At 38.0% G+C, this 23886-nt stretch overlaps 1 protein-coding gene and 1 pseudogene across 1 annotated transcript; both read right to left on the bottom strand.

The window, feature by feature from the left end:
* Window positions 1-793: 793 nt before the first annotated feature.
* Window positions 794-7576, bottom strand: LOC110564595 (prolactin-4A1-like). Its single transcript, XM_021662084.1, has 5 exons — window positions 7543-7576; window positions 5299-5474; window positions 3796-3900; window positions 2248-2427; window positions 794-982 (listed from the first exon to the last, which is right to left on the bottom strand). Exons 1-5 carry the CDS (start codon window positions 7574-7576, stop codon window positions 794-796), a joined length of 684 nt encoding a protein of 227 aa, XP_021517759.1.
* A 12328-nt stretch (window positions 7577-19904) lies between these two features.
* Window positions 19905-21426, bottom strand: LOC110564592 (lysophospholipid acyltransferase LPCAT4-like; annotated as a pseudogene).
* Between the last annotated feature and the right edge of the window lie 2460 nt (window positions 21427-23886).

The raw sequence follows: 23886 nt of genomic DNA, 5'->3' as shown, positions 1-23886 counted from the left end.
GGTATGTGCTGTAAAACAGTCTGACAATCATACCATCTTTAAAGACCTGAGCTAGAGAAGATTGAAAGCAGTAAGAGAAAAAGAAGATATCTGGAAGAAGTAAGTAGAAGAAACATTGTAGAATCGATCATTTGCCTTTCTAACTCTGTGACTTAAAGCATCAGAAAAAAAAAAACAGGTTTGCAACTAATAAATGAGATAAAGTTAAAACTATTCCTAAGAACTCTCTGTAGACCAAGAGTGACAAGAGCACATATTTTATGCCTAAGATGGTGATAAAAGATGAGAATTCAGAGGATCAGGGTTAAAGACAGTTGTAATGAAACCCAGAGACATTTCATGTTTATGTCCTCAAGTTTCAGACTTTTTGAAAATTTTACAGTACTTTGGAGCAGTACAGTTGCATTGTAATTTTATTGTCAGTGGATATGCCACAAATGTCAGGTGATAGAGAGCAGCTATTTTCATAATATAACTCAAGATCCCCATGTTTATGGAATATAGATGGGCTGATTGATTGCAATAGCACTCTTTGATTCTAGCAACTTCATTCATGTAACATGTTGTGATCCTAAGGTTATATTGTAAAGTATAATTGTTTGCCAGAGTAACTTCTGATATCTGTGATATTTTTGATAAAAACCCATCAATGTTTTTAGTAGACTTTATTTTAAATCAACAAAAGATATTTTGAGCAGCTTTGCTTAGTTTTTCTATTTTTATTTTTAAAGAACAGAGCAATTACTCAAGTGCATCAAGTACCATCACGAAGGCAGAATAAAAGAATGTGCTCTTAGCAGTTGCTGTGGGTCAGTCGGCACTTCAGGAGCTTCAGATACATTTCCACATTTTGTGAGTCCCTTTTCAGGCAGTGAAACATGTTATAAAATGCAAAATATTTAGTGTTTCTGTCAGCCGATTGCAAGTATCCCAAGTCAGTCCAGGCAGGGGAGTTCTCATTTTCTCCAATTACAAAGTTACCCTAATCACCAAAATAATAGTTAAGTATTAATTATGAAATGGGAGTTTGGGATTCCATTTCTTCTAAATGGTAAATTCAATTTTGTGAGAGGTTAATATTGTAAAACTTCAGCCAAACCTATGGATTTTCATTTATCTGAAACAGAGTAGTTAAATATGGCAGCCATTTAAAACTAGAGGTGGGGCAGATTCATATATTTTGTGACATGAAATGTCCTCTGATGTTTGTTTTTCCTGGACATTGTATAATTTGTTCCCAATCAAGCATTGCCTCAAAGACAGGGGGCAGGTTCAAAGGACTAAAAAACAAAACAAAATAAACAAAAATCCCGGCAAAATCCCCACCATTTAATGTCTGGGAAAATAGAATCTCAGAAGATTTTCAAGGTTCCTTCCTCCACAGAATACTAGTGGTGTAGATGCTGGCCCACTGAACTGTAGAGAGAAGGTCTCTCAGACTTCTCCCTGCTTCCTGAGAGACATCTAGGGTTTTAGTTCTCCTGATTGTCACTTGTGTTGGGGGTTGGGGTGGGACTTTTCTGTGATGTGGCTGTCTTTGAGTCACTCCCTCCTTTTGCAAGTAACTCAACCATATTCCTGTTAGAACTCCAGTAAAAACACATTGTTTCGCCAAATGGGACTTCAGTGTAGTTGTTACTTTCCTCTGTCCTGGATTCCCTTTCTTGGGTGAGTAGACTTGTTTTTCTTCTGTTTTCCCAGGAGAAGTCTCATGTAGCAAAGGAGCAGACAGATGGGCAGCTAATAATTTGATATCAAGGAACATGGAGGTTGCTAGCATAAATTCTGTCAATTATTAAACTTTACAGTTCTTTGGGATTGTTCCTGACTTGTCTTTGTGTTTTATGGATCCAGACACCATGCTACTATTCTTTTCTTCCTTTCTACCAAATAAATGCTCCACATAGTATTTGTGAACAAATCCCTAGATTCAATGAAGATTGTAACTGGCGCATTAAGATGTAGATAGTCCAGCACTGACTGTAACCAAATCTGTTGGGATAGTTACCCATCTGTCTTTCTTTCCAGAAAGGTGCTTTTCAAATCGCTGGGGGAAGCAGCTCTTTCCTTTTGAGATTCCTGGGAAGTCAGGTGCTGAGTAAAGTGTCTTTGACAAGGTTGGGTGTTATATGGATTGTAACGAAGATGTTGACTTAATTGGATACCCCATTTTTGTTGCAAAGGGAAGTGTTTCAAAATATATTTGCTTTTACACAGAAATGCAAAGAAAGTTAGGAAGCTGCTTACCTTGAGGGCAATCTTCTTCATGGTATCTAGGATGTTTTTGTTTTCAGTTTTAAGCTCCAAGGCTCTTGTGAGGGTAGGAGGAGTGGATCCCAGCCTGATATGCATTTCACCCCACAGATGGTTCAGAGGATTGACCCAGGCTTTCAATAAACTGTATGCAAACTTCAGTAGGACATCCGACTAAGCAACCACAATTGAACAAACCCATTAGAATAAAGGAACTAGAACAGTGTTAGATAGAGACAGATTTCCCTCAGGTAGCTTTGATCATTCACATACATGTTTGGAACATTCTTTTGTTGGTACAGATTTTATAAGTTTAAACTGTAGCCACAGTCCTCATGTTATAGAATTTTTACAAGTTTAAATTCAGACATAAAATAAGACTGTTTTATGAAATCTCTAGCAAAGTAGTATCTTTGAACAATTGTCATTACTTCCTTGACTTCCTTTTTTTAACTTTATATTATTATTATCATCATTAGTTTTATTATAAATAAGAATGCAAACATAAAATGTTGGTCTAGTTAAGGAAAAGAAGGAAAGTGGGGTGTATCTGTGGGCACATTCTGGATATGTGATAATGCTCATTGTAAATCACTTAAATTGCTTCATGGAAGGGAATCAGAAGTGAGAAATAATAACCATTATAAGTTGGAGTCAGCAAAGCATATAAACTCCTCATGACAACAAGGGTGAGTTTTATCTTGAGGAACATCATATTGCATTTTGCAGGACTCCTCTTTTCAAGTGACTTCCATCCTTCCTGTAATAACATAGGTAAAGCTGAAGAGATCAGAGAGGAATGAGCACTTATGTAATGAAGCAGAAGTAGATCCAGGGGAAACACGAGTGTTAAGAATAGTGTTCAGAAATGTTAAAATGCTTCATGTGGGTCCACAGTAAAGCAGGCACTACATCTGACAGGTACTTTTTTGCTAGCTTTTTGATCACTTCCCCCTGGTGGGACTGCCTTGCCAGGCCACAGGGGAAGATGACAAGCTCATTCCTGATCTGAATTGATGAGCTGGGGTGGATGGGAAAGGGGACTTCCCTTTTTTGAAGACTAGGGGAAGGGGAGAGGTGAAGGAGGAAGGATAGGATTGGGAGGGGAGGAGGCATGGGATTACAACCAGGATGTAAACTGAATAAAAATATCCTGCCACCACAGGACCTAGTGTGACATAAGATGAACACAACTCTATTACTGCTTCATTTGCATATTCATCAGGACATACTGAACCATGGCTTTAGAGGTGGCTCACATTTACTACAGACTAGTAAGTATAATGTCATAGGCAAGGCACTGATAAAATGGGCTTTCTGAATGGATAGTTTATAGATTTGCTGTAATATTACTTATCAATGATTTTTACAAATACATTTCATTAAGATTGTTCTTTGATTTCATATTCCTTCTCTGTTTTTTCTGCAAGTGTGATTATCATATACTATTATACTATACTATAATATAAGTAATACGAATGCGTGCCAAAGCCAATGCACTGTTTCAGTTGTTTTGGTGACAAACGAAGGCTGAGAACTCACTTGGATCTTTTGGGCTTGCTCTTTGGTTTGTGGGCTAGACAGGGAAGAAGTGTGGCATCTGGTGGTCCTCTGGTTAAATCCGTAGCCTTTGACATAATATATATCCTGAAATCACGAATACTCCATTAGTTGTCATTTCTAAATGAAGTCAGTTTATCAGTAACTTGGGCATTAAGGAATTTGAAGATATGAAAACTTAAAGGTAAACAATACTAAAAAAATGAAAATAAGGAATTAGACAAGTACCTTTTACGTATTTATTTCCAATTTCATTGTAATCATGTTTTTTAGAATCATCCAGTTTTCTAATCTCTCAACCTCTTTCCCTTGTCTCTTTCTCTCTCTATATATATATATTTGGTAAGCAGACACTAAAACCTACCAAACTGCAAAAATAAGTGTTGTAATATGTTAATAATTGACTGGTATTTGTGCCACTGCCAAAGTTCTTATATATTTTTAATTATTAATTTTTAAATTCCTTTTTGATCCAAACAGATGCTTTCTTAACTAGGCATCATACTAGGAGAACTCCATTTTCACATCGCACTGCATCTGCCAAAAATGTTATGGCAAAGTGAGTTCTACCACCAAGTACATTATATTTGAAATTATAAAACAATGTACCCGTTAAAAATAGAAAAAAAGAATATTGATTGTATAAGCATTATCTGACATGTCATTATTTGATTATTGCCTTTATTTCAGTATATTTACTCAACACATTAGCATCAAAACTATTCCTAGGAAAATTCATGATAGTTAGAAAGGATTTCAGGAATGATTATGAATATGGGGTGATTGAAACAGTAGTAAGCATAATGTATGATAGAAATGTATTTATTATATACTTTGGGATACATTCTTAAATGCTAATTGATGTGTTAAAGTCCAATCTACTGTTGCTCCTTATACTATTGTAAACTAGACTGTGTATTGCCTTTAAATGCCCTTCACTATGTGTAGGATAACTGCTTTCAGCTCTAAACTTGACCCTAGGCTATTGTAATGGAACTATTTCAATGACAGTTCTTAGCATTGGGGGATTTCTGTAGTCATTTTCTTATTTTTCTTTTTGCCTTATTTATTCTTAGTCTCTTTAATTCTGTTCATTGCCCCAGATTCTCTGTGAAACGGTCTTCTTTATTGGATATGTATAGCATCCTAAATGAAGCATACCAAAGGACTTATGTCCCCTATACAGAGGAATAGAAAACCAAAACACTTCTGCAGCCTTATACCTCTGAGCCTTATACCTTGTTACTTTATGTAACAAGAGTAAATTAAAATAAAATTTGAAATATAGAGAAAAAAAACCATTGTATTCTTAGCAAACATTTGACATTTCATCAAAGTGTTATATTCTCCTATTTTATATTTTAGTAGCTTAAGGTTTTCCCCAAGAGAATATGTTGAAACTGGACTATGATGCTCTTACCCTTTCATTTTCACTGCCATAAAAAAGAGACCATAACTAATCCAGAGATTAGTAAGGATTCTTACCAAATGATCGCACAGGTAAAAAATTAGGCCATTCATTTTCTGAGATGACTTGATTGCCTTCTCCAACATGTCTCCAAAGGATTTGTTGTTAGGGACATTCAATAGTCTACCTTTCCTAGCAGAGGCCATGTTCCCTTCCAGGAGCAGGCTGGATACCAGCAGCAAGAGCAGCGTCCCTGTTAAAGAAGAGAAGCCATTTTAAGGTCTTATTCTATGAGGCTATCAATAGTCACCCTGTCTAGGAAAGCATAAGATGCCCTCCTGCTCTACACAAGTTAATACTTTTTGTCTGAGTGGAAGAATAATTTCTTCTGTGTTATATATTTAGATAAAAATTATGCCTGCACAGGTTATAATTTGAAAATAAAATGGAAGACTTCCTGCATCTTTCTGTTTCTCCTAAAAATGTTTCTATATTTTTTCAAACATTTCTACTTTGACTGAAATTGGAGCCAGTGTGAGCTAGTCTTCTTCCTCAGGTGGGTTAATGTCTTGGGAGATTCTGGCTATTACAAATAAAGCTGCTAGGAACACGGATGAACACATGTCCTTGTTGTATGCTTGAGCATCATTTGGATATTTGCCTAGGAGTGGTATAATTGGGTCTTGAGGTAGCACTATTCCTAGTTGTCTGAGAAAGTGCCAGATTGATTTCCAAAGTGGTTGTGCAAGGTTATATTCCCACCAGCAATGGAGGAGGGTTCTTCTTTCTCCACATCCTCTCCAGCATGTGATGTCACTCGAGTTTTTTATATTAGCCATTCTGATGGGTATAAGGTGAAATCTCAGGGTTGTTTTGATTTGCACTTCCCTGATTACTAAGGATGTTGAGCATTTCTTTAAGTGTTTCTCTGCCATTCGCTATTCCTCTATTGAGAATTTTCTGTTCAGCTCTGTACCCCATTTTTAATTGAGTTACTTGATTTTTTTGCTGTTTAAATTCTTAAGTTCTTTATATATTCTGGATATTAGGCTGAGATTCATAGCCAAACTTTTTGCAGAGCGCAGGGGGAAGGGGGAGATAGAAAGATCTGGAGGGAACAGGAGCTCCATAAGGAGAGCAACAGAACAACAAGAAAAATCTGGGCACAAGGGTCTTTTCTGAGACCGATACTCCAAACAAGGATCATGCATAGCTATAACTTAGAACCCCCGTACAGAAGTAGCCCATGGCAGCTCAGTGTCCAAAGAGGATTCCCCAATAATAGGAACAAGGACTGTCTCTGACATGAACTCAAAGGCTGGCTTTTTGATCACTTCCACCTGAGGGGGGAGCAGCCTTACCAGTCCACAGAGGAAGATGAAGTCAGTACTGATGAGACTTGATAAACTAGGGTCAGATGGAAGGGGAGGAGGACCTCCCCTATCATTGGATTGGGAGAGAGGCATAGGAGAAAAAGAAAGAGGAAGTGTGGGCTGTAAGACCTTCACAGCTTAAGGTGAGTTTTAGAGACAAATGATTTTGGTTTTCCATTTTGGAAAATCTATTTTATCATTATTACTAATTGATTATTCTTGAAAATATCAACAAGTTTCTAGAGACAAATACTTAACCCTAGCATGCTTTTGTTTTGAACAGATATTTTGTTTGGATGAAATTGTGACAACTGTGTAATGCCCACGTGCTAGACTTTTCTGTATCAGTCTCCTGCACTGAAAATTTCTTTAGATTCATTCATATCTAGAAAGCCATTGAAATAACCCTGGAAAGAACACTGCGTAAAGACTCTTTGTATTCTAATTTAACAAGCATCTCCATTTCTCCAATTTTGAACTTGTTGTCAAACCTCAATTTGTAACTTTTCTTTGTGTGGAAGCTGCACAGAGCACTGTTCGTGTCCACTCACTAGATACCAGAAACACTTCTAGTTTCTAACTCAGGTCAATTAAGACAATGCAAAATGCTTCAAGATAGTGACACATGTCTGTAGGAGAAGGAAGACTCCTTTTTAAAAAATGAATTAAATTATGAAAAAAAACCCCTACTGGTCTAAGAGTTTACTGTGCAACTGCATTAGAGTGATTAAGAAAAAATTCTTCTCATATCTTTGCTGTCTTACTTCTGGTAAGCCATGAAGAGAGAGAGAGAGAGAGAGAGAGAGAGAGAGAGAGAGAGAGAGAGAGAGAGTTCTTCCTAGATAGGACATCAAGGACGTTAGAAGCATAGGCCACCCAAACTCAACTTGGTAAAATAATGCATTTCTTAATTGTATGTAGAGAAATGAGAGTAAAACTGATACTTACAGGAGGAGCACCGCGGAGTCAAAGACAAATGCATCTCTGAGAAGTATCACTGCAGCTTGGATACCCCAGGAGGAAAACTTCTTCACTGGAGGCTTCCCTTCATCTAACTTTCCACCTCCTATATACTCCCTTACACCTCCTTCAGGTTAGAATCCCACCTGAATTCCTGTGACTGCACCCTAAGGGGATTGTAATGGTCTCATTAGTGTGACCGTAGACCTAGTTATGTGTGCATTCCTTTGCTTATGTGTTGGCCATGACAGGAGTAGAATTCGTATTAAAGATTAACACAGGGAGAATTGATAGGCCTCAATTCTTGGCCTTCCTCTTTAAATTCTTATACAGTCATGCCATCTCTGTAATATCTTCAGAACCTCACTGGAATGATATATGTATTTTATGAGTTTCCTAACATTTGAATATCAGACAAGAATCACTTATTTTTAGAAGTTCAACCTTTAAGAATCTTTGCCAGTATCTACTAGATATTGTACAGAGTTTACCTCTATACACTAGGCTAAAAATAGAAGTTGCAAAAATGCATTTAGAATATAATTTAATAGGAATATCATAAGCGTTTTGTGAAACAATTAAAAAAGTCTTCCTCTTGGAAGACATTGTAGTGGCTGAAGAAAACACCAGTTCCCCCTGTAGACAGTCAGAAAATAGTTGACCCTTCACATGAGGGTTTCATTACCATGGAACAGATGAATACATCTTGCATGGATTATGTTAATTATTCAATGAATTGTGTTAATCAGGAGTTGGTTAAGCCCTTTCAGATACTTGACCTGATATCAAGCTGAGTGCTGTCTGGCATCGTGAAATTCAGACAGCAGAATGGGACCTCCAGCTCAGTCTCAGCTTTTGTGTTCTCCATAGTCATGTGGTATCTTCAGCAATAATCTCTAATTTTTTACTTGTGGTATAGTACAGGATCAATGGCAGCAGCCTGTATGCTGTGATAGGCCATAGGGACTTCTCTCCCTGCCATTGCACAAAGCCAACTGCTCTCCACTGGGATTTTTGAACAAGCTTATGCCTGTGGGAATACTTTTCCCTACCACACCTGCTATCGTTTCTGTTCCTTTGATTGGGTTTTCATATCTATATGATACTGGATGTTAGTATTACAAAATGAAGTGTTTTTCAGAGAATGAAGGTAATCTCTGAAAGAGCATTGCTGCTTATTTCAAACAAATGCAAACTGATACTGATATCAGCATCCAAGTAAACGTGGTATAAAACAAATTAGCAAGATCTCAAAGATCTCAAGGTTTGTTGCAGTTATTTCTTTCAAAGAACATTCTGGTTACAACAGTGTGGGTGGGGATACTGCATTATTTAGCTTTCAATAATACACTTCTTATTCCTCATTAGTCCATTTGCTCTTCATCCTGTGGCATTTCCACAGGTCATGGATACAGATAGCTAGTAGAGTAACTCCCACTGCTTGTCCTAGCCATTGGTTAACAGAGAACAAGGAATTTTCATGCTTGCCTAATCCAGATTTTTGCTCCAGGCAGGTCCGCTGGCCACCAATTCCCTATTGGCTGTACTTTTCTGGGGCATAGGGCTGAATGAACAATACCTACTCATACAGGATATCATGTCTCCCAAATATATATACTAGACTTATATCCCATTCCTTTAACCAATACTTTCCACCTATGAAATGCACCATGTGCCTCTACCACACACCTGCTTCAGCACAGTTTCCTTTTAAGAAGATAATGTACACTGGATACCATCTGTGGTTTATATAATCATCAGCTCCTAGGATAAGTTTAAAACCTATTTCCCTTTAGAGTTCTGTATCCTCCTCCACACAGTGGCTAACTATTCTCCATGGATTTCAGAATTATGAATTAATGTTTATTTGGTTCCAGCATTCACCCTGAAACAGAAGTTGGTGTGTTGGTAGGAACTCAACTAGTCTGTCCTTGAACATTGTATCTTTAGTCACATAACATCACCTGTTCATGCAGACAACTTTGCCTGTCATGTTAGAAGTTTCTGCCATATGAAGACTCCTTCCATGGCCTGCTGATGTTTCATGATGTCTCATATGTTTTCTTTCCTCCATCTTTGAAGAATATACATTGATATTATTGTAGAATGCCTTAGTAATATTTGAATGAGTTTCTGGACCACTTTTCTCTTCTTATTCTATGTATTTTTTTCCTTTTACTGAAATAAATTTTTTCACATATTATTTCCTGTTTACTGGTTTTCCTCCCTCTACTCCTCCCAGTTTCTCCCCACCTCCCTTCTACCCTGATCCACCTCCTTTCTGTTTTTCATTAGAAAAAGAAAACAGGCTTCTAATAATGTCATATGATAAAAACTAACATATCAGGATAGGATAAAACAAACTGAAACAAGCCCAAAGAGAAGGCACTAGAAGCAGATATAAATGCAAAGACCCACGAGTTTACACGATCATGCATTCCTTAAAATACTAAATTGGAAGCCATAACATATACACAGGAGACAAGGACAGAAGAAAAAATATATAAGTAATAGGATCACATTTAAAAGCTAGGCCCTGACAGGACATTATAAGAAAAGGACACAAGGAACTTCTAGGATAAGACCAAATATTGCTGTTCTTAAAAAAATAAATAAATCAGCACTAAAATGACTCCTTATGACTCTCTCTCTCTCTCTCTCTCTCTCTCTCTCTCTCTCTCTCTCTCTCTCTGTGTGTGTGTGTGTGTGTGTGTGTGTATGTGTATGTGTTTGTAGTATCTCGCAGTTAAGGAGATGGTATGAAGGCCCAGAACAGTGCTGGGAGTGAAGACCAGGAAGGCTTTAAGAAGTGGACGGACGGAATATGATTTGCATCCCAAGACAGTCGCAATATTAAGAACAGGGGTGGAGAGTGATGACTTCAAAGTTGTATGGATGTATGTCAAGTTGGCAGAGTTTAGAATTTTGATGGTTAATACTTGATTGTCAGCCTAACAAAATCTGTAATAATCTTGGAGACAGATCTCAAATCATGTCTGTGGTAGGATTCTCAATTAGGTTTACCTGGGGTGTGAAGAAAGGCTAAATGTTAGTGAAACCATTCCATGAACTAGAGTTCAAGACAGACTAAAAAAGAGAAAGTAACTAGAATTCCAGAATCCATCACTGTTTTTTGTTTGTTTGTTTTTGTTTTTTTCTAACTGTGAAGGCAATGTGACCAACTACTATACTTCACCTGCTATGATGAACACATATAATCTCAAAACTCTTCTCTTAGCCATTCTGATTGAGGTGAGATGAAATCTCAAAATTGTTTTAATTTGCATCTCTCTAATTGCTAAGGACGATGACTAATTTTTCAGGCACTTATTACTCATTTTTATTTATTCTACTGAGAATTCTCTGTTTAGATCCCTAGCCCATTTTTTTTAAGTGGGTAACTTTTCCCCTTGATTCTGCTTTCTTGAGTTCTTTGTATATTTTGAATGTTAATTCTCTGTGAGAAGTATAGCTGGTAAAGATTCCTTACCATTTCTTGGGTTTCTTCTGCACTGAATTGCTTGATTTTTAGTGGAACAGAGAAGCTTCTTAGTTCTATGATGTCCCAGTTGTCAACTGCTGACTTTAATTCTTCAGTTCTATTAGCATGGGCAGGCAGCATCCTATTCAAAAAGTCCTTTCCTACACCCATTTCTTAAAGGGTACTTTCTGATTTCTTATAGCAGTATCAGTGTTTCGGGTTTCAAATAGAGATTGTTGATGAATTTGCAGTTAATGTTTTTAGCAGGTATTAGGGACCTAATTTTATTCTTCTGCCTGTGGACATCCAGTTTTCCCAGCATCATTTGTTGAAGATGCTATTATTTCTCCCGTGTTTCTTTTTAATCTTTTTGTTAAATATCAGATGCCTAAAGTCATGAGTATTTATGCTTAGGTCTTTTCTTTCCTTCCATTGGTCCACATGTGTGATCTTCCACTTGGGCCATGCCATAATGTTTGTATTATTATGGTTATATAATGGTATTTTGAAATCTTGAATAGTAATTTCCCCAGAATAGTTATTATTGCTCGTACCTGCTCTGGCTAGCCTGGGTCACCTTGTTTCTCCATATGAACTTTCAGATGGTCTGGCTTATTTCTGTAAAGAATGTTGGTAATGTAATTGAGATTGAATTGAATTTGCAGATTGCTTTTGATGGGAATGGTCATTTTCAAAATCTTAATTTTGCCCAGCTATAAACATGGGATGCCCTCACACTTTTTATTGTCTTTCTCTGGATATTTGAGTCTTTCATTGAAGAAGTCATTTATCTTCTTGGTTAGGATTATTCCAATTTATATTGCTGTCTTTATATTGAAAAATGGAAGTGTGTCCATGCTGGTGGTTGTGGAAGAAGAGGAACTCTCACCTTTGATGGGAATGCAAATTGATAAAGGCACTCTGGAATTCAAAATAGAGACTCATTGAAAAACTGAAAGAAGTCTACACCACATGACTCAGTTCTACCACTCCACGGCATATGCTGAAGGTACTCAATGTCCTACTCCACAGATACTTGCTTTGACATGATTATTACCACCCTGTTCACAGCAGCCAGATAATGAAAACAACCTAAATGTACTCCATCAAATAAATGGATAATCAAAATGTTATATATATATATATATATATATATATATATATGAAATATTATTCAGCTCTAAAGAAAAAAAATGAAAATTTCTGGTAAATAGATGCGCGTAGAAAAGATTATATTGGGTGAGTTAAACCAGACCCCCAAAACATCTGTGGTTTTGTTAGAAGAACCTACTGTTTGAGATCACAGTCCACCATGTCTAGACAGCTCTCCTGAGCTCAGAGCAGAAGAGGACAGGTTTTGTCAGCAGGGGGCTTCTTTCTCTCTGCCTAAATTCATCTAGAGAGTGTCTCTCAGCAAGACACTCACCCCTGAGGAAGTCCCGTAGCCCATGACTACAGGTTCAACTTCCTTTCTCCTGATAAGAGCTTGCTCAAAGTCAATCATTCTGGCTTACTTGCATGCCCTATGAACGCTCCCCTTTATTGTGACAATGTGTGTGTGGGGGGAGTCACACTGTTCCTAGCTCCACATCCTGACATGTGAGTATACAAACATGGAGTAATCACAGAAACAAGGAATGTGTAAAGGGACCATAGGTATAAGCAATGAGGAAGGTGACTTGAGAGGAGAATAGCAGGATACAGGTGATACGAATGAAACGGACAATGCAAAAGCACGGAAGGGATTCCAAATGAAGAGAAGGGGAGGGAAATCAGTACAGACAGACAAGTACAAAGTGGGGAGAAATAACATTGAGGTTGTTTGATAACTCCACAAGAAATCATGTTATATTATATTTACCTAGAATCACACACAATAGATATGTGTGTGTGTGTGTGTGTGTGTGTTTTGTGTGTGTGTGTGTGTGTATGTAGCTTAAATGAAGTTAAGTCATTTGGGCTGACTATGCTATCCACAAGAACTATAGACTAACAAAACCTCACTCAAGGCATGAGAAACCTTCTCTCAAATGTTTGGTCTGGGTAATCCAAGTGACTCTCAAAACTACATGGACTGTTGGTGTAACCCTTGGATTCTTCACAGGGGTTGAAGATTGGATAGTTTTGCTAAAGGCTGTGCATAGTTATGACACAAGCCTAAGACAATTCGAGTTGGATACGACCTGAACGTCTCCTGTACTCAAGACTAATGGTACCAGAAAATACTATGCAAGCTGCCAAGGGAGGGAAACAGTCCTATCAAGCAGTCATATCCAGATGCAACAACTGTGAACCATGACAATGGCCAGTATGATAGGATTGCACACAGATACACTAAGTAACACTTACATGTTGGTATCAACCAACAGCTGTCTAATTGGAGTTAATTAAATATGAGGAAAATTATGCTTGGGACTGAAAACTTGGCCAGCTTACTGAGGATGATGAGGTCATGGATGTTAGAAAAGAATGCCGAACATTAATTCTACATTCTAAATCGTACACTTAAATCCACAGATAAGTGAAGTTTTGCCCTCCTCAAAGATGCCTTCCTTTATAGCAAATGGAAACCTTCACAAAAAAACCTCAACTGGACACAAGGCAGAGTTCAACAGATCAGGCATGCAGTGTTTTGTGTGTGAGTCGGGGGTGGGGGGGAAGTATACCTCCAAAAAATAATACAAGTCTTCCCCTCTATGCTTACCAAATGAATGGCCCTACTAACAAAGGCATTTAACAGGCCTGGAGTAGGTGAAGATCTTACATTTCCCAAGAAGTACATCTGTGATACAGGACAAGAGGCAACCCCATATCTGCTCCCCTTAATAATTGGCCTGATGGGCTGATAGTCTGATGGCTAAAGCAACAACAGTATTAGAGATCCGGCTACAGGCGCTTCCCTGCACTCGAAGAATTACAGGCTCCCTAGAAACTTGAGCAACACTAGGTGGGGAGGCTTTTAAAGAGGTTTTAGGAAATCCTATCCTATGATGTGCAGTAGTTTCACAGGGAACACAAATGGAAAATATACCTATTCTTGCTTTGGAAGTACTTGGATTTCATTTCACAGATGCTAATAAAGATTAATCATCCTACACCTGTACCTTAAACTATATCATACTCTGGGTGCATGTCTTGAGCTATGTTACAGATGTGATGTTGTCCACTAAGAAATTTTCATCTTACATATATATCTAAGATATCTATTTAGTATCTAAGATAAAATTTCCATGAAGCTGAACACATTAGTGATCCAATATTCTTTGTAGCCATCAAGATGAGCTTTTACAAACAGCAAGGGGGAAGACTCAAATCAGCTCCCAGAATTCCTACAAATAACTGTCTAATGCACTTGTGCTCATTTTATGTTTATAGATTTTAATTTACTGTGTGAAAAAATAATTATTTCTTAGTGTCTTTTATATATGAGTATTTTTAGGATAGCTGTTTTGACTTATATTTGTGGCATTAGTGATATATTCTGTTTGATTTCTTTTTAATTTTGCTGTTTGCTCTTTGCAAAGCTGCTCTTTATCTCAGTCAGAAATAATTAAAATGTAGAGTCTAAAATATTTTAAAGGTTCTTTCCTTACCAGCTGGGGAACAAGTGTTTAGACACAGGAACCTGTAGGGACATTTCACGTTCAAGTTGGTGATTTGTGACTTTGTTTTAAGCTGATTTGTCCTTTCATTTTTTAAATTAAGATATATATATTTTTATTATTGCTTGTGGTTTGTATGTCTACCACACGTGTGAAGGTGTCCAAAGAGGGCATCGGATTCTCTGGAGTTGCAATTAAAGGCAGTTGCAAGCTGCCCAACACGGTTGTTGGAATCTAAATGTAGGTGGTTAAAAGCACTTTCTGCTTTTAGCTTCCCAGACCTTGCTCCAGTCTGGTTCTTTTCCTACAAGGAATCAGCTCTTGGTTTCACTGACTTTTCATTTCCTGTTGTTACATTATTGAACCCCTCCCACACTATATTTATTCTTTCCTTCTTTTTCTTTTCTTTTTTGAAATTTCCTCTTTACGTTTGTCAAATAAGGAATTTGATGATTGATTTTGCAGTTTTCCTCACTTTGATTTAGTGTTACAATTTTTCCTTACAGTGTTGCTTTAAGTGCCTTTTACTTATTTTGATATATTATATTTACTTAGCTTTTTCTACTCTTAATTCTGCTGAGATTTCCTTCATTACCTGTGGTTTTCTTAGAACTATGCTATTTAATTTACAAATGATTTTACATTGTTTTCTTAGTTTTAGTTTATTGATTTCTGTTTTTATGCCATTATAAGATCCAAAGAGGTTCCCTATCCCCAGTGACAGTACTGGTAGTAATGTCCTAAACAGAAGGACTTAACTACCTCAGACAAGCCTCTAATTCCTGATTAATCTAAACAGCCTGTGTTAGCTCAAAGAGTTCCACCCTGGTGAATACCCTGTCAAGTTGCTGTTCTCTCTTCTCAGAGGCTGGCTGTTTGTTCCCCTAGTAAATTTTTGTTCTACTCATGGAGTGATCCAGTATTGTGGTTTCATTGTGCCCTTGCTTACAACAACCAGAGCAGAGTTCTGCAGCTTCAGGACTTTTTACCTTGTTGGACTTTGATTTATGTTTGAGTATATTGCTTATCTTGGTGGTGATTTTGCCATAGTCTTTGTGGACAAATTGTTTTACTATTCCATCCTAAGTGTGAGGTTGAGTTCTTCTTGGGTCATATCTTCAGGATCATTTCTTACTTACTGTCACCCCTAGTTTTTCCCATTACTTTCTCAAAGAGATGTTCCCATGCCCTAGCTACAATTACTGATGCACTTTTGAGTTTCTTTCAGTGCTATGAACTCTTCTTTCTTGTGTTGTGTCTCTTTGTTATATGTACATTTAAGATTACTGTGTAATGTGAGGCACATAGCTCAGTTTGTAGAGTGCTTAGGTAGAGGTAATAGTCTTCTATCCTCAGAAGCAAAGTTTCTCATCACATGAGGAGCTTCATCCTGGATGCCGTGTTCTCTGACTAATGGACAGGAAACTGAAGTCCAAAGAGCAAAAATGATTCAGCAGAAACAGAAACCCCAGGGTATATAATTGTTTCAGCTTATGATTGAGGAAGCCTCAAGGTGAATCAGACTGAAAAACAGCAGAAGGCCTGGAAAGATTGACGTAATGACGGAAACCAAAGGTTACTTTATGACAGTTCTTCTCTGATAAACTAGATGTACTTAACAGTTCAGCTGCTATGAACATAGTTGAGCAAATGTCCTTGTGGTATGACCGAGCATCATCTAGGTATATGCTGGGTCTTGAGGTAGAGCTATGCCCAATTTTCTGAGAAAGTGCCAGATTGATTTTCTAGGTGGCTGTACATGTTAACACTTCCATCAGCAATGGAGGAGGGTTCCCTTTGCTACACATCCTCACTAGCATGTGCTCTCACTTGAGTTTTTTATCTTAGCCATTCTGACAGTTGTAAGATGCAATCTCAGAGTCGTTTTGACTTGCATTTCCTTGATGACTAAGGATGTTGAACATTTCTTTAAGTCCTTCTTGGCCTTTAGGGATTCCTCTGTTGAGGATTCTTTGTTTAGCTTTGTACCCCGTATTTTAATTGGGTTATTTGGTTTTTAATTTGGTAATTTGGTTATTTGGTGTTTAATTTCTTAAGTTCTTTATATATTTTGGATATTAGTCCTCTGTTGGGTGTATGGTTGGTGAAGATTTTTTTCCCAATCTGTAGGCTGCTGTTTTGTTCTATTGACAGTGTCCTTTGTCTTGCAGAAGCTTTTTGGTTTCATGAGGTCCAGATTAGTTTATTAATTATTGATCTTAGAGCCTGATATGTTCTGTTTAGGAAGTTTGTTCCTGTATCAATGAGTTCAAGGCTATTCCTCACTTTTTCTTCTATTAGATTTAATATATATGGTTTTATGTTGAAGTGTTTGATCCACTTGGACTTGAGTTTTGGGCAGGGTGATAAATATGGATCTATTTGTGTTCTACATACAGACATCCAGTTAGACCAGCACCATTTGTTGAATATGATGTCTTTCTTCTATTGTATGGTTTGAGCTTCTTTGTGAAAAATCAAGTGGCCATAGATATGTGGGTTTATTTCTAAGTCTTCAATTTTATTCCATTGAGTATTAGGCAGTATACTTTTCAGAGATGTAAAGGCTCTCAGGTACCTAGCTATTAGGAGTTCAAATTCATTTCATTTAAATCTCATTTGACAACCAGTTTTAAATACTTTTACAAGAATTGACCACAAAGCACCTTTTGTATTTATTATTCACTGTCTGCCTGTACCATTCTTGAAGACATGCAAGATGAGAGCCTAGTTAGAGTTAGGAGACAGTATTCACCCAAAATTTTATATTATGATGCAGGAAGCCCTAAATTTATTTAGTTCCCTATACTGCATATGGGCAGACTGACACATACATATAACAGAAGCCCTTAGGTAATGGAGGCAGGGATTTCTGGAATTCAAGGTAATTCTTGGCTAAATAGTGAGTTGCTGGCCAGGTTGGGCTACCTAGGGCCTTTTAAGACAAAATAACACAAAGCAAATAAAAACCAGACAAACTTTAAAAAATAATTTTTCTTGATGTCTCCAGGTTTTGTCGTCATGTAATGTCTTTAATAAATGTCTTCATTTGTAACAACCTTCTTCTGAAATACTTTATCAGACATTAACATGGTCATATTTCAATTTCTGGAAAATGTGATGCATATATGTGATTTCATCTATTTTCATTGTTTTCCCCCTGAGGATATTTATTTAATTTGTATCATTAGACCTATCTGTGATTTACTTGGCAAACTACTGTTTTCTACTATTATTTCACAGTGGACCGGTCTTATTCTTGCCCCTAGACAGCCCTGTTTTTATGTTCCACATGTGTATGTGTCTATAAATGAATAAACATGTATAGATTCATTTATATTCCGGTTATGAAATAAAACTAGTCTTTCTTCCCTTTCATTATCCTGTTATGTTCTTCCATCCTCATTCATTTTACACTTCTCCCACATTAAAACTCTATTTTAGATTTTTTGTGTGTATATTTATATATGTATTGATATTTAAATTGAAATCCACATGTGAAAGGAAATATGCAATATTTATGTTTTAAAATTGTCTGATTTTGTTTAATAGTGCCTCAATCCATTTTGTTAGAAATGCATGATTGTAATTTTATGTCCAAAATTCCATTGTATATAATGACCACATTTTCTCTTCTTATTTATCTGTTGATAAGCTTGCAGGGTATTTCAGTACCTTTTGTATTGGAACAGCACAGGAATAAACATGGATGCATGTGGCGTTCTGTCCTAGTTTTCCCTTTTGTTCTGTGACAAACATCGTAGCCAAAGGCAACATGTGGAGGAAATGGGCTTATTTCAATTTGTAAATTATAGTTTATCAATGAAAGAGGGCAGGTGAAGAGCCCAGGGTACGAGCCTGAAGCAGGGACCACTGCTATTGTCTTTGTTACTTTTCTTAGACAGCCAGGCCAATCTTCCAGGGGTGGTAACACCCACAGTTGCATAAGCTCTTCTTCATCACTCGACACTCAAACTGCTCCCAAAGACATGCCTCCAAACAATCAGATGGAGGTAAATTTTCAATTGATGTTTCATTTTTCCAGGTGTCTCTAATTTATGTCAAGTAGACAAAAATACTGAGCACATATATGCTGACCTAGATACACACACACACACACACACACACACACACACGCACACGGTAATATAACCGCACCATATGTTAAGATGTTCAAGAATTTTCTGAGTATCCTTCATAGTGATTTACAGTCATTTAACAGCAGTATCACTTTAGGTTAACACCATCAGCTTGTAATGCTTCTTATTTTCCCACATCTTGATCAGCAGGGTTCCTCATTTTATTTTCCACATTGTAGCCATCCTGGGATGATGGGGTAAAAGGGAATATCAAAGTAATTTTGATTCCCATTTTCCCGTTTTCTAGAGTAAATATTTTTTTCAAATATTTACTTTTCTCTTTGATAAATATTTATGTAATTCATTTGGATATTTGACTGGATGATTCCTTGTTACTTAATATATTGAGTTAGATAGAGTGTAAAATGTATTAATAAATGCATTAATAAATATTTTCTCTCATCCAGTATTCTTTATCTTCCCTCTGTGTAGTATTTCTCTATGTGAAGAAGTTTTTAACTTCCATATAATCTTATTTGGCTTTGGGTTGAGGAAGGATACTATGACTTGGTACTGGAGTCGATGAGCATTTCATTCATATTTTAAAAGAGTTGCATAAAATATGGACATAAATCTTGGCAATAGAACCATTTTTCCAATGTCAAATGTGATAATTTATGAGTATAGGAGGCTTTCTCCATCTTTTAGTAGTTTTAGTTTGTTTTTCAATTTATTTCTTTATTATATTAAATTGTATTAAAATTATATTAAATTTTTCTTAGGTTAAGTATTTCACTACATTATTTTGGGTTATTCCTAATTATTTTACTTTACTTTGAAACTGTTTGAATGTATTTTTTTTCTGGTTACATTTTAGAGAATTTTGTTATTGGCATACAGGAAAGCTACTAATGTATTGGTTGACTTTAGGCCTTGGTACCTTCAAAAAGGCCTTTTTTTTGGAGCTTCTGTTTTTAATAGATATATATTTATGTATAAAATAGTCATTAAAAAACCCACCAAGCAAAAAGTTAAAATAAACCTTAAAAAAAAAAAACAAGCAAACAATTATAACTAAAAACAATCAGACAAGAGCAAGCAGAGATGGCACTGAGCTTAGTGGGCCTCTTGGCTGTCCTGAGAACAGGGCTGGGTTTTGGCTGGGGCAAGGGTGGTGGGCTGAGGTGCTCAGTCATCCTTCTGCTTGGGGTCTTGCACAGTCCTGTTGGCCAGAGCAGTGGGGTTGCTGGGGGATGAAAGAATGCTATCTGGAGGTGTTTCGAGGCTTGGTGAGGGGGCATAGGGAGGTGCTGAAAAGCTTTCCACACAGAGTGTCATGGAGCGAGAAGTTCTGCAATCAACAGAGGGAGAGACCATGGCTGCATCCAGGCTGGGACAGCTTGGTATGAAAAGTCCTGGCAGTGGAGAGGGGCGAAGCCAACGAAAGGTACTGAAGTCATCTTGTGCAGCAGGCAGCCAGGTCTTTCTGCTTGCTCTTCAGCAAAGAGCTCAAAGGCTAGGAGAGTCAGCTCGTCCAGGTTCCAGGCCCCATGCAGGGCCACATTTTGGAAGTCCACCTTGACAATCTACTGGAAGTGGATAAAGGCATCAGCTACTGTCTGATGATTGGAGAGCTGTAGCTGCTGAGCAATAACTCTTGGCTGATCACTGGACTCCGTCCTGCCTCTGACCCCATGTCCACACAGCCAGAGGACAGCCCAGCTTTCTGTAGCATCTTTCCCAGTTCCCACAGCTCTGTCTCCAGTCCTACCTTCATCTGGCCCACCACAATCATGGCTAATCTTCCCTACAAGCTTACTTTCAGTGGCTGGAATGCCCAGGCCCTCTGCCATAACTCTTTGGACAGACATTGTTGGCAGTCCTTATTCTCCTAGGGCTGGGCTGATATACAGGGAGAAACTACTTTCATGATGCTGCAAGGCTGAGAATCTGAGAACCAGAGAACTTTGAGTACGTTAGGGACCCTCCTTGCCCTGCTAGTTGTGTCCAGACCACTGGGATATGGGATGAAGACAGGCATCTCAGCAATAAAGGGTCTTGATTTGAACTTCAGCAAAGCCTTCTTTTTGAAAGATGTGCCTGTAGCCCACCTTTGGTCCTCCTCAACTACCCTATGTCAGTGTGGAGAAGCTGGGTCATAGCAGGATACTAGGATGGTTGATGGAAAGGAAGGACTCTAATGATAGGCACAGAAAGATTCTTATCTTGAGACATAACCTTTGGCAGGTCAGAAGGTACTAGAACAATTGGGTCAAAGAAAGTTGGAGTGGGGGTGGCAGCAACCAGGACAAGATATTCAAGGAGAGAGGTCCTCTGGCCTGGAACATGGATCTTGAGGAAGCCAAGCAGTAAAAAGCAGACGGCTCAGACCAGAAACCTCATTGTGGCATACAGTCTTCCTCCCTCCTGCAGTTGGTTCCTGTAGCTTCTCCTCAGTGAAACTGGCTACTTGGAGCCATATGAAGTGCCAGAGGAGAAAGAAGATGATAAAAGCTAGAAACACTCAGATTGGAGCCAACAGTACTCCCAGAAGACAGAACTTAACTCTCTGGAGATAGGAGAAGTATAAATCATGCACGAATAGGTTGGGAAATGATGAGGGCCCAGAGGTGGGATCTAGGGGACTTAGGCCCCAGGACTTCTCTGGATCATGGTGGGGAAAGGTAGAGTGAGTCCTCCCATCACACATACGTGCCTAGAGACCTGCTCCTGCTCCTACTCCTGCTCCTGCTCCTGCTCCTGTTCCTGTTCCTGGCCCTGCTCTGCAAAGCAGTGTCCTTCTGAAAGCTTTAATCCTCTGAAAGAGTCTTCTTGAGGGATCATATGGACTTTTTTAAATGAAGACTTATTTATTAACTAGGGATTCTTCATCTTTTCCCTGCTACATCTGTATCTCCTGTACTTCCTTTTCTTCTCTATCACTCTAGTTGAGACTCCAAGCATTATATAGAATAAGACTGATACAAGTATTTAGCATTTAAGATAAAAAGTTATAATTTCCCAACAAAAAGGAAATTTATCATGACTTGTTTATTTTAATTTGTTTCTAGATTCATTGTTGAGTACATTGGGGTAACAGAGGGTCATCATGTCACTTAGCTCTCTGTAATAAACTGCCATCGTCAGTGAGGCTTTTGGCTTCATTATTTGGAATGTGTTAGTGAAGAACAGATAACATTACCTTGCCTCGGTCAGATACAGAGCAAACAGGATGCACTCCTTCCTGTGTCTTCAGGATGCTCTCTGTCTCTGTACTCTCGCGGTTACCCTGTGGCCATTGGCCTTTCATTGGTCTGGTCTGTCTGCTGAAAAGACCTAGATCTGGGTGAACAGTTTCCATCCCCAAACATTCCCCTTTCCATCACAAGTTCACCCTGCATTTCACAGAGCAGACAGAAGTATCTCACTCTAATGTACACTATGAGTCTCAGCAGTAAATCCACTGCTCAGCGTAATTTCTCTCAGTGGAGAAAAGAACATTTTATATTCTATATAGTGTCGGAAGCAGGGACAGTTGCCCACCCAGTACATGCTCAAGAGTGACAGTTTGCTACTGTCACTCTTCTTTCTCTATGTCCAGTAACTGATACTCCTTATTTAACAGCACAGTTTGGCAGATTTTCTCATGGATTTTCTTTTTCCCCAATTTGGTCGGACATTCACCAAAGCTGCTACATTCCACACATTGCTGGAGAATCCACTTGCACAACTTCCACCCGTCAGAGAACTGTCTCCCTGACGCTCATGAGCAATGCATCACCTGCTCCATTTGTACAGTTCCATTGCTGTACTTTTTCTGTTTATTCTTTTAAAAATCCTGACTTTTTATTTTCATCTTACTAATCTGATTTACACTCCAGTGTGTCATTCAGATTCACCCAAACTTTCCACTACAACTGTGACCCTAGGCTGGTATCCTAGCCAGTGGGTGAGTAGCTAAAGAGAAACATGTAAATGCTTTTTTGTAAATGGTTCATTTACAAAAGTAGTGTGTTTTTCAGACATACAGAAAAGGTGAGAAGCTCTCAAGGTTACTTCCAAAAGAATTTTTTAAAAGCCTCTGCATTCTACCTATCAAAAGAATGAACCCAGCAAAACTGAGCCCGAGAGGATGTTGACTGGGCTACCCCACATTGCCTAGAAATCTCTGCAATACCTGTGATATGTTCTTTAGGACATAGTGGCAATCCTTTTATGATAATCCAGTGGTGAGGTGAACCCATATGCTAAGTTGCTTAGAAGCAGGTGACAAACAGAGCCACCTTCAAGTAATCATGTCTCTCTCAAGCAAATAAAAAAAATAAAAAAATACTACTTTGCTTATTCTATGATGATTGATAATAAAGTGCATTAATGTTGGGATTCAAAGAAGGTTAAAGAGCCAAGTCCTTCCTCAGGACAGTTTCTATCTATGATTTTGACTCTACCCACTGTGGACAGCTGAACAAGAGAGAAATTATATTTGAAACTCAGGAGGGGGTCATTGGTGATCCAGTATAGTGAAATAGTCATGATAAATAAGACTGTCCTGTATCAGTTGACAGAAGTCCTACTTTGAGTCATTTTTCTTTGATAGTGAGGACATAAGAGAAGATTTTAAAGGAAGAAACAGGTGGCAGAGAAGAGAAGTTGATATGAGGGATGTAATCATAGAATTTCTCCCGATGAAGACTTGATACATTGAGGTATAACCACTAAAAATCACTTGAGTGCTCATGAAAGGCACTTGTCTCTTAGGAAATTAATTTTCAAAAATAAAAATAACAACAATAATAAAGTCTTTTGTATCATGCCAAAAGTGACTTGAGAAATGCTCCTAACCCCATCTGTGTAATGCTCACATAGTCAAAAAGATGAAATGTAAGAACAAAGGAGGAGGAGGAGAAGGAGGAGAAGGAGGAGGAGGAGGAGGAGGAGGAGGAGGAGGAGGAGGAGGAGGAGGAGGAGGAGGAGGAGGAGAAACAACAGTGATTTAAGAACTGCTTATCCTTACCACCAGGGCATTAGCCATGAGTCATACTGGGCAGACTGCTCAGACCCTGAATAATCATTTAGCCAATGTAGCTCATGCCTTAGTTGTACATAAAGGAATTAATGCTCAACTAAAAGGAAGCTTGATGGTGTTCAATCAGAGGATTGACCTCTTGCA

Source organism: Meriones unguiculatus, chromosome 19 (genome assembly GCF_030254825.1).
Source record: "Meriones unguiculatus strain TT.TT164.6M chromosome 19, Bangor_MerUng_6.1, whole genome shotgun sequence".
Lineage (NCBI taxonomy): Eukaryota > Metazoa > Chordata > Mammalia > Rodentia > Muridae > Meriones > Meriones unguiculatus.
This window is presented reverse-complemented; position numbering and strand designations above follow the sequence as displayed.

Coding starts and splice junctions, on each gene's coding strand:
- LOC110564595 (XM_021662084.1), bottom strand. CDS start 7,576: ATGCATTTGTCTTTGACTCCGCGGTGCTCCTCCT. Junction 5,475..7,542: donor GACTCCGCGGTGCTCCTCCT/GTAAGTATCAGT, acceptor CTTCTTTAACAG/GGACGCTGCTCTTGCTGCTG. Junction 3,901..5,298: donor TTTACCTGTGCGATCATTTG/GTAAGAATCCTT, acceptor TCGTGATTTCAG/GATATATATTATGTCAAAGG.